Source organism: Triturus cristatus, chromosome 7 (genome assembly GCF_964204655.1).
Source record: "Triturus cristatus chromosome 7, aTriCri1.1, whole genome shotgun sequence".
Classification (NCBI taxonomy): Eukaryota; Metazoa; Chordata; class Amphibia; order Caudata; family Salamandridae; genus Triturus; species Triturus cristatus.
In genome coordinates, this window is record NC_140590.1 from 27878262 (window position 1) to 27890271 (window position 12010).

The 12010-nt window shown below is 47.4% G+C and overlaps 1 protein-coding gene across 1 annotated transcript in view; it reads right to left on the bottom strand.

Moving 5' to 3' along the window:
• Window positions 1–12010, bottom strand: part of LOC146808725 (cell adhesion molecule CEACAM6-like) — a 465149-nt gene that overhangs the window by 41757 nt on the left and 411382 nt on the right. Inside the window, exon 9 of the mRNA XM_085615536.1 lies at window positions 11892–11935. Within this exon, the coding sequence (XP_085471662.1) occupies window positions 11892–11935 (44 nt within the window). The remainder of the gene's footprint in view (window positions 1–11891; window positions 11936–12010) is intronic.

Consider the following 12010-nt stretch of genomic DNA (forward strand, 5'->3'; position numbering starts at 1 on the left):
TTGTCCTCTGTGCAAGCCCAAAAGAACGACACAACAGGGCCGGCAGACCGATGGCCTCAGGGTAGACACCCACTCACTGCTCAGACCGGACACTGTGAGGCACAGAGTTGCACAGGATGTGTACCTGTATGGTTAGACCTATCACGTAGCCCACTCCCCTTACACCCCCTCACCAGCTTCTCCCTAGATTCCATGAGCCACATTGATTATTGAACACTGCCAACAACAACATTTCAATTTAGTCACCAAATTTACTACCGGGGGTGGTGGGGGGTCACAGGTGTTTGCTTAACTTTCGTAGCCAAACATACTGCTCTGTATCATGAGCACTGCAGTGAGGATAGTTGGGGTCTAGGCTCTGCAGCTGTGGTGCAACTCCCCAAAAACTACCTCACTGCAATGAATTGGCAATTTCTCATTCCAAAACCACCATGAGGCCCTCCTGCAGATTGCTAGCCTTACATGTCTGGTGATTTGCAGCAGTTCTTAGTTGCCCTCACAGTTATTGTTTGCTGATATGGCTGGAATGGCAGACATTGTCACATTCCCCTCTTCATCAATGCTAACTTTTGCATGTCAGAAAGTGTCACTATTAGTCAATTGTATGTCATACATCAACACATTTAAATAAGGGAAATAGGACAGTAAGTCAACCTGAAACATTGACAGTTGTGTACATACATCTTCACACTCTCAAACTTAAACTTACTCAGTGTTCATGCTTTCCCTTTGAGGGCACAATGCTAGTAGGGCCAGTCAGACTACATGTAAAGATGGCAAGGCAGTGGACTCCACACTCACCTGCTACCCTGGTTTCCCACACAGCTTGCAGTACTGTGTGATGAGGCTGTCCAGCAGGGCCTGGTTCTCCTCCTCAGTGAATGTTGGGGCCCTCTCCACAGTACGTGCCATTGCAGGAGACAGAGGATGCAGAGAAAGCAGCAGTGGTGTGATGTGACCCAGTCCTGTGGCATGTAGTGCAAGCAAATGCTGTCTCAGGGGAACACACAGCCTTAAATCAGTGCTACGGAGGCAGTATCTGTTCGATGCGGGCAAAGAGATAGGTCAGACTCGTTCGCATTATCCAAATTGGTCCAATCCATGTCTTGGAAAGCATCGGACATGCCTTCAGCGTCGTTCAAAAATTCTGCATCCTGACAGCATTGAATTTGCAACATTGTTGTATCGGCCCAACTGAATCTGGCAGCACACGAGTCGCACACGTAGAAAAACACAAGGCTCATCTCCATGACAGCCAATAGCCAATGGGTGTGTACGCCTTGGATCCTAGGTGTCCGACACGTCTCACTGAATCGCACCCGCATAGAGTGACATTACAGCCTATAAACAAGGCGTGCGTGCGCATCGTTGCACAAATGTCCGACGCGTCTCACAGAATCGCACCCGCATAGAGTGACATTACAGCCTATGAGCAAGGCGTGTGTCCGCATCGTTGAACCAGTGTCCGACGCGTCTCACAGAATCGCACCCGCATAGAGAGACATTACAGCCTATGAGCAAGGCCTGTGTGCGCATCGTTGCACAAGTGTATTAAGCATCTCACGGAATCGCACCCGCATAGAGTGCCATTACAGCCTATGAGCAAGGCGTGCGTGCGCATCATTGCACAAGTGTCCGACTCGTCTCACGGAATCGCACCCTCGTAAAGAGACATAACAGCCTATGAGCAAGGCGTGCGTGCCCATCGTTGCACAAGTGTCCGACGCCTCTCACGGAATCGCACCCGCATAGAGTGACATTACAGCCTATGAGCAAGGCGTGCGTGTGTATTGTTGCACAGGTGTCTGACGCATCTCACGGAATCGCACCCGCATAGAGTGACATTACAGCCTATGAGCAAGGCGTGCATGCGCATCATTGCACAAGTGTCCGACTCGTCTCACGGAATCGCACCCTTGTAAAGAGACATAACAGCCTATGAGCAAGGCGTGCGTGTGCATCGTTGCACAAGTGTCCGACGCGTCTCACGAAATCGCACCCGCATAGAGTGACATTACAGTCTATGAGCAAGGCGTGCGTGAGCATCGTTGCACAAGTGTCCAACGCGTCTCACGGAATCGCACCCGCATAGAGAGACATAACAGTCTACGAGCAAGGCGTGCATCCGCATTGTTGCACAAGTGTCTGACGCGTCTCACGGAATCGCACCCGCATAGAAAGACATTACAGCCTATGAGCAAGGCATGCGTGCGCATCGTTGCACAAGTGTCCGACACGTCTCACGGAATCTCACCCGCATAGAGTGACATTACAGCCTATGAGCAAGGCGTGCGTGCGCATCGTTGCACAAGTGTCCGACGCGTCTCATGGAATCGCACACGCCAGATTCACCATTGCATTCGGTAGTCAGAGGCTGCCCACAAAAATGTTTTGATATGGACGCAGGGGCCTGGACAACACAGTGACAGCCTGTCACACAGTACAGGCATTCACTGTTCATGCTCCATCACATGTGTGTATACATGTGTACACATTGCATGTTTGATGTGCACAATGTGGTAAACACTACCAGGATGTGCCATGTCACATGTTCACCATAAGGTATTGTGTGTGAAGCACCTCCCTACTGTGCGTCAGGACTTTGGTGGCCAACACACATGGATTGTGCACAGTGACTGGGGCACATTGAGTCTTGCCATGTCACATGAACCCTCCCTACATGGCATATGATATGTAATGTGTGTCCAAGGGCTTGCTGTGTCTGGTACATCATGAGTATTTGCAAAAATTACTAGGGACATGGACATATTTTTTATTTGGGTGTTGGTCACCCCGCCAACATCCATCAGACTTGGTCCTGTGATTTTGTGTTGGGCCTGTGTGTCACAGTCATTCACGTTTGACATGCAGACAAGCCTGTTTGCACATCCTGTGTGTGTTGCTTGTGTTGTGACGTGTACATCTGACGTTTCATGGTGACTGTGTCCATGTCGCAGTACATGTTCCCGGTGTGTGTGACTGGCAGACCGTTGTCATATTGACAACACAACTATCCTCACTAACCATTGCGGTGTGTAGTTGTCCTGTACCACATGTTCCGAAGTACTGTGACAGGGCCCACAGTTTGTCAACAGCAGAGCATGGCACTTGTTGTGTCACCATGTGGAGGTGACATGTCTTGTGAGGGGCACATGTGTGGCATACATGTCCATGCAGAATTGCACACACCTGATTCTATTGTGTTCTGATGTGATGTAGCTTGTGTTATTTGGCCTGGTCATTGCCACAGATGTGGATGAACTTCCCAGACCTTGCAACCATGGTTGAACGGGACTGCATCCGACGGTACCGCTTCACACGCGAGCTGATAGAGGATTTGGAGGTGCAGTTGTCCCCACATTTGCAACCTGGACATGCATATCCAACTGCGCTGACCCCCAAGGTCAAGGTGATGGCAGCCCTACATTTCTTTGCCACAGGAATATTCCAATACACAGTGGCTGGTGCTGGTGGGATGTCACAGACTATGTTCAGTCATGTTCTCCGTGATGTATTGGAGGCAATGTTGTTGTATCCAGACCAAAACATCAGATTTCCATCACAACAACAAATGCCAGGCATAAAGGGAGATTTATATGCCTTGGGAGGGATGCCAAATGTAATTGGCTCAATTGATGGGACACATGTGGCATTGGTACCACCACATGCACAGGAGCAGATTTACCGCAACTGTAAACATTTTCACTCGATTAATGCCCTAGTGGTATGTCTTGAGGACATGTCAATTTCACATCTGTGTATCCGTTTCCCTGGTTCAGCCCACGATGTCTACATCATGCGGAATAGCAGGATACCACATTTGATGTCACAGCTGCAGAACCAGCGTGCCTGGCTTGTCGGTGAGTAGTATCTTTGGATTACACGCTCATTCTTGATCCATGACATGTTTGTCTGTTTGTGTGCAGGTGACTGGGTACCCCAACATGCCTTGGTTTCTGACACCTCTTAGGAACCCTGTCACACCTGCACAGATATGTTTCAATGAGGCACATGGGCGGACCAGGCGAGTCATAGAGCGGACATTTGGACTCCTGAAAAGCCGATTCCGCTACCTGGACCGGACAGGAGGAGCCCTCCAATATGCACCTAAGAAGGTGTGCAAGATATTTATTGTGTTTTGCATGCTACACAACATGGCAGTGAGGGAGAAGGGGCCTCTCATCGAAGATGATGACGGACAGCAACCGCCAGCATGTGAGGATCCTGGTCTGGGACATGTTGCGAGTGACTATGAGGGAGAGGGGGATGTACGGACTCAGCTCATCAACAACTTCTTCTCCTAATTGTGAGTATACAGTGTGTGTTGGCATGAAATGTTGCTTCAACTGATGTGTTTGGGGTGTGCACTCTGTGGGCAGTCATGATCATAGCATTTATGTGTCCCTTGAGTCACTATATCCTCCCAAACAGAGGTGCCATGAATCTTTGGATATTTTCAAAAGTTAATTTAATTGTGTATGTAATCTGTGTTGTAGATGTATGCAGTTGTGTAGTGATTTCAATACTGTTGTATGTCTGTCATTCACAGGGTCCATATGCTGTTGTCTGGTGACATGCAACCTCTGAAATGCACAATACGGTCACTGGATGCAGCCTTTCATGCTTCCCGGACACATCATCCCACACACCCCGGTGCTGGCATGTCTGCCATATTGGTTGCATATTTGCTCACTGTTATGTGAGGGTTCCTTGCATCTGATGTTCTGTTTACTAGTTATTTATGTGTAATAAAGTTGTGCACCAGTTTGTGGTGTGTTTCCTCTGTGTTTACACATCAGTGAATCTTTGGCATGCTGTACCTGAGGGCTGATTGGCTCTGATTCATCATGTGTGGGTACTTGCAGTTCACAATGTGTGAGACAAGAAATGTGATGGGCATGGTGTTTTTGTGTTGTGTTGACCTAGGAGTGTGTACCTCTCAAATGTGTCACAGCAACATGAATCAATTTCCAGTGCTTAGATTGCTCTAGTGGTTCCCCTGCCCAGTCTTACTTTAGCATTTCATCACCTATATGTGTCAACAATTGTGATTTGGAGTGTTTAATTACATACATGTGTGTGGATGATGTAGGTGTCATGGAGTGCTGTACAGTGCAATGGGATTCCAAAGTTCACAGAGGAGTTGGTAGGGATGGTCGGTGGAATTGTCAGAGTAAAGTCCACAGTCAGTAGATCCATTGGTTCAGATCAGATCCTCCATCACATGTGGCAGAGATGGGGACAGTCGACAAGGTGAAGGGTTTTCACACAATGGTAGACATCAGGGAAAGGTGTTCACTTCCTGGGTGATGTGCAGGGCCAGCTGCCTCTCACTTGCCCTTCTTTGGACGACCCCGCGGCTTCTTCGGGGGAGCCCTCAGGTACAGGCTGTGGCGGTGCACTGGAGTCTTTGTCAGAGTCCACCTCCCTACCTGTGGTAGTTGCAGTTGTTGTAGCAACTGATGTAGTGGGCACACAGGGAGGTGGGGCCATGTTGTTTGCAATCTGACATAGGCAACTTGTCCATCTTTGACTCCATGCGGGCCATTTGTATCTCCACCCGCAACATGTGTGAGTCCCATCTGGCATGATGTTCAGCCTGCTGTTCTTTGATGTCCCTGAGGGGCCCCACAATCTGGTCAAAGTCTCCGGTGCATTGCTGGTACGCATTAATGATGCGTACCAATTGGGGATCAGCTTGGGGTTCAGCAGCATGGCCATGGGGTGGCCTCAGCCTGCCCCCACTCCCACCACCCCTACCACCACAAGCAGGTTCTTCTGTTGCAGGCACAGACAACACTGGGCCTACTCTGATGATGGCACTGGTGGAATTGGCAACCATCCCCAGGCTTCCCTGTGTTGCTGTGCCCTCGGTGTTGGGTTGGGTTTGTCTGTCCGTGTTAGTAAGGGTCATCTGGGTGTTGTCAGATTGAGCAGGGATGTTGGCAGGGGGTGCAGATGTTACTGCTGCTGCACGCTGATCCACACTGGAGGGGACAGGTTGTTCATGGTCGTCGTCAGAGGAGTGAGAGGCATCCACACCGGCCTCCTCTGTGTTAACCAGAGTCTGGGACTGTGAATCTTCCTCATCTGTTCGTGAAGTTCCCCAGCTGCACCTATTGGTGGAAGAGACATACAATGTATGTTGTGGTTCAGCACACATAAACGTATCACACACATTCAATTCTGTACAATGCTTCATGATGAGTGTATGTGCATGGATTTGTCCTCAATCATCACACTCAGATGCTGATGTAGGTTTTGTACAATTTCCAGATGCGTTTTATGTACACGTAGAGCTGTGTGCATGGACAGCTCATGTATTTTTAAGGTGCCTTACATGTACATTGAAAAACGTGCACTCCCCTGCTTCACACAGGTGTGCTGTTTGTTGTTGGTGGGAGGGGTGTGTGTGGCCGGGCCTGCTGGGTGTTGTAGTGTGAGGTTGCACTCCTTCTCCCCCCTGGACTGGATAGGACCCCATGGGCCATGCTTCCAAGACAGTGAGTCTGAGTACCTGTTCAAGTTGCCTGACAGTGGTGTCTTGGTGTTTGTTGTTGCCCAATTCCCAGAAAGGCCTTGTGCTCCCCACACCAGAGCCCAGTGTCTCCAATCTTACCCGTACTCTGACACTCCCTGTGAGGTGAGCCTGGTGCATGAGCCTATTCCTGGGGCAGGTGGGATGGGGACTATGGCCTGGGACTCCAACTCCCATCATGCATTTGACTCCACTCCCCTTTCCAGCAAACCCATGCTTCCTTCCTGTGACTCAGCTTTCCTGGTATAGGATGTGTGCAGACAAGATGGCTGCTGCATGGGACTGGTGTTCAAATCCCATTGCCTTGCTGTGTATTTGTACTCAGTTTTGCGGCTTTTGTGAATGGGGTTCTTGCCAGTGACATAGCAGGTATGTTTATAGTTACAATATGCATTGGGACACAATTAACACAGTGGGATGCATATCCTCCCCACCAGGCCCAGTGTCAGGCATCTTGGAAGTCAGTTTACCTTGAGTCTCAGGTTGTGTTTTGTCCCAGGTGTGTTGTTTGTTATTGGTGTGTGGGGTGTTTGTGGCTGGGCCTGCTAGGAGTTGTAGTGTGAGGTTGCACTTCTTCTCCCTCCTGGACTGGATAGGACCCCATGGGCCATGCTTCCAAGACAGTGAGTCTGAGTACCTGTTCAAGCTGCCTGACAGCGGTGTCTTAGGGGCATATTATCAAGACAGGCGATAAAATTATCGCTGCTTTAGCGGCAGAAAACTTCCGCTAAAACGGCGATAATGGGCTTGATAATATGCTCTATGGAATTCCAATTGAAGCCCATGTTAGATGTGAAGGACATCTAACCCGCGCTTCAATTGGAATTCCATAGAACATATTATCAAGCCCATTATCGCCGTTTTAGCGGCTGTTTTCTGCCGCTAAAGCAGCGATAATTTTATCGCCTGTCTTGATAATATGCCCCTTAGTGTTTGTTGGTGTCCAATTCCCAAAAGCCTTGTGCTCCCCACACCAGAGCCCAGTGTCTCCAATCTTCCCTGTACTTTGACACTCCCCGTGAGGTGAGCCTGGTGCATGGGCCTATTACTGGGGCAGGTGTGAAGGGGACATATGGCATGGGAAAACGAATCTCACCCTGCTTTCGGCTACACCCACCTGTCCAGCATGCCAGACCTTCCTTCCTATGACTCGGCTTCCCTAGGAGTGTGTGTAACTGTGGTAGTTTGACGGCTGACGGTGTTTGGTGGTGTATGGGGCCAAATCCTGGGGGTGTTTGTCCTTGGGTTTGTACATGTATTGCAGATATTGTGTTTCTCTAGGTGGCCTACACATGAGAGGACAGTTATGTTTAGGTTGATGTGGCTTGATGACAGTGAATGTTTTCTCTGTCCCCCTGACATTATTGTCTGTGGGTGCAGATTGCTGTGACATCACATTTTGTAATAGTTGTTTGTGTACTCACCAGGCTCTGGTATTCCAGGCAATCCATGGAGGCCAACTGGTGGGAACATGGCCTGCACCTTCTACTCCCAGGAAGTGAAATAGACTGGACCACCACCAGTAGGCTGGCTCGGGCATGGTCTTTGCTGATGAGTTTCTTGACCCTCCTGCGTATGTCGTACCACCGGTTCCTGATGTCATCCATTGTGCCCATGGTAGGTGCTAAGGCATTCACCTTGTCGACAATCCTCGCCCACATCTTGTTTTTCTGGGATAGGGGGGTCTGTTGGACCAAGGAACCAAATAACTGTGGCTCTACTCTGATGATTTTGTCTACCATGACCTCCAACTCACTGTCTGTGAACTTTGGATTCTTTTTTGGGGGCATGGTGATGGGTGGTGGTGGAGATGAATGGTAGTGTGTGTGTGGTAGTGAGGGTTGGTGAGTATGTGTATGGCTGGTTGGCTGTGAGTGTGCTTATTGTGTGGTGCTAATGTTGTGTAATGTGTAGGTTGTGGCTGTATGTCTCAGTGTGGTGGTGGTGTCTATTTGCAGGTCTGTGAGATTTGCAAGGGATCATGGTCTGGATTTTTGGCCTTTTTATTGGCGGAGTTGTGGGTGTGTCTTAGTTTGAAATGTGATTTTTTTGGGATTTATAACTGCCTGTTTGGCCTTTTTCTGTGTCAATTACATGATTTCTTTAGGCCTGACGGTGACGTTCAGTTGTCCGGGACGTACGCCTGTGGCGTCACTTGTGGTGTGATCCGAGTCGGTCACACTGACATTGTGCCATGTTGCATGTTTCACATACGCGCCGGTCGCGACGGGCTCTTTTTATTGCCAATGTCTCTGGTCAGTGCGAATCGGTTGTACGGCTTGGACTCCGTGTGTCTCGCTTTTGTCCGCGATGCATTGCATCGTACTTGGCTGGTTGTAAGGAGCGTGTTAGTGTCGGTCGGAACTGTTGCAGTTCTGTGTCGGTCGGGCTCTTCTGCACAAATAGGCAAAAGAGCATGCGTTTCGTCATTCCGGCACTTTGTAAACTGCAAAAGTTGACCTTGTTAGAATGCTTGAAAATACAAAATAAAATTCCTGAAAGCAGCGCTTCTTTGTGGGCCTTGGAATCCTTCTTCTGGGTTAGTGCACGGATCATTGCCAAATTGTAGTGTTTAAAACATCTTGCAACTCTTTTGGATATTTAAATATTATTAATTTATTTATTTCACAGAATTTCTATAAAACCCACAAGAGGAACGCATCAAGCAGTAGGGGTGACGACCCTTGAACAATGTTCCTTCTGTCACCACATTCTACAACACATTATACGTCCCACGGTAATCTCGCTTTCGAAAATCTAGGAAATGTGGCACCATTACCTCTGATTACCGTTACTCTGATTTCCGCTTAAGGTCGATGGACCTTTGTCACCGTTTATGACCAGACGTCTCCTACATAAACATGAGCAATTCATAAAATACAAATAAACATTTAGCCAATAATGAGAGCTGTGAGTAATTTAAAGGGATTTATTTTCCAATCAAAATTCATTCAGTAGTCAGGTATCAATCAGGTTACAGAATTGATAACAGAAAAAGTAAGTTGGCACAAAGCATCAAAATTTGCAAACAGTGCGTTTCATAAAGGAAAGAATTCTTATTCTTAGGGGCATATGTATCAACATCACCATTTGCGATTCTCAAATAGCGATTTTTAAAGAATCGCTATTAGAGAATTGCAAAACGGGATGTATTTAAAAAATTGCTAATTTTTTGCGATTTCTTTAAATTCCTTAATTGCGATTAGCAAATTGCGAAATCGCAATTAAGGAATACCTGCCCATTCATTTCTATGGGCCAGGAGACCCATAGGAATGAATGGGAAGTAATTCTCAAATAGCGAATCGCAATTTGCTAATCGCAATTTGAGAATAATTTCAAAGGTGCAAGGGTGTCATGATGACACCCTGATGCACCCCTGAAATGAGCATGTGTGTGCATATGGCGCACATACATGCCCTAAGGGCATGTATGAGCGCCACGTGGCACTTCGTAAAATTCAAAAAAGTGCATTTTGAAAGGAAATCGCAAATTACCACCAACTGGAAGTTGGTGGTAATTTGCGATTTCTTAAGGATAATTCGCACAACTTGGGTGCTTTTTACATTTCATTTAAGAAATCGCAATTTGCGATTTCTTAAATGCTTATGCAAAATTAAGAAATCGCTAAATTAGCAATTCCTTAATTTTGCGATGGAATTTGGCTCATACATCCCGATTACCGATTTTTTAATCGCAAACGCTGTTATTTTGCGAATCGCAGCGTTTGCGATTAAAAAATCGTTTGATACATGTGCCCCTAAGACAATGGGGCTCAAAATGATGTCAGTCTGAACTCCTGAAGAGTCCAGAAGCAAGAGTGAGGTAGCATTTAAGCTGTTTCAGTCATTAATAATTGCAGAATCTCCCATGAAGAGAAATCAAGCATAGCGCAAATAAGCCTCGGCAAAGCCAATTAGTCGAAGCACAAATCAGAATGGAACTAAACCTACATCTAATCTGCCTACATCTGCCTACGTTCTGCTCTCCATCAAAGGTCTCCCCACCTCATTCACTGCATCTGCAAATCACTTCTGCTCTCCTCCCCTCATTTCTGCGTCTGAGTCTGAAACTCCTCTGCAGCCTCGCATCTCTAAATCTCTCTCTGTCTGTGTCTCTCAAAGGGCTCCGAAAGTCTTCCTGCCTGTCTAGAAAGTGTCCTCTCTCCTCTCTCTGAAACTCCTAACTAGGAATGCGTTTATCAAATAATAATGTTACAAAGCATGCAACGTGACTAAGCCTGGGCAAAGCACTACGCTACGCTCGCGTAGTTTGCGAACTTTACGCTACTTCGCACTACGCGAATTGCACGTAGCACAGTGCAAACATGCGTAGCATAGCGTTGCATAGTGCAGGGGTCATTTTTTGCTTGCTCACAGCTCTCAACATCAAGTTGGCGACCGCGAGCAAGCAAAATGACATCCCGGCGAGACTTTTTCCTCGTTCGCGATCAGCAACATCAAGTTGCCAATCGCGAGCATGGAAAATAAACCTCCCGGCGAGATTCTCAACGCGAGGAGGTCAGGTTTCTCATTGCGAGTGGTCGCGTATGCTCACGACCGCTCGCGATGAGAAACTACCAGTCCGCGTTGAGAAAGCTGCTGCTCGAGTAAAAATCTACTCGAGCGGCAGAAAACTACAGCTCGCACTGTGCAGGATGCCGTTTTCAATGAGTGCACAGTGCCGGATGCTTGTCCTCACCAATACAACTTGACTCACCAATACAACAGCAGAGAGAGTGTGAAGAGAGGCTCAGAGTGTGGCCCACACCCTGTGGGCTATATGCACAATATTGTGTGTCACAATGTCTTTCTGACAAATTATTATATTATAAGGATTATTCTGATGGACGAGATTTTAGCACACAATATTGAAACATATATATGTATGTATGCCTCAGGATGAGACCCCAGTCAGGCCTTCACTGAGTCGTAATGAATGCCTTAAGACTTCTCGGTCACAGACATCACTCAGAGGTTGTAGCAACACGAGGCAGAGAAGAGAATCAATTAACAATCAGCAGAGTGAAGGGTCTCTGCATCTTTATTTTCAAAAACAAAATCCTGCTGTGGGCATTTATTATAGAAAACAACACAAATTTGGCTAATTAAACAAAAATAACATTGTCTGTTGTTCAGCAAAGCTTCACTACAACCATGTACCGACAGATGCATTGAAGGCCGTAAGATCCCTGCTAGGCAGGCAGGGTAGGGAGTGATATTCTAACAGGAAGGCGGCTACCCTGCCCAGTCAAAGGGTTTAAATGACCCCCAGAGCCTCCTACATCATATTAACCAGACCTCACCTAAGATAAAGAAACAATAATACATTTAAATGGGATATTTCATCTTTTACCTTCTTATCTGCTCGTACGTTGATCGGTCTCCATGTTGCAACTCCTGGAAATCAAGCATTAAAAATAAAAAGGTTTTAGTAGATCCCCTATGCTCTAGGCCATCATCAGGTGTTTATAT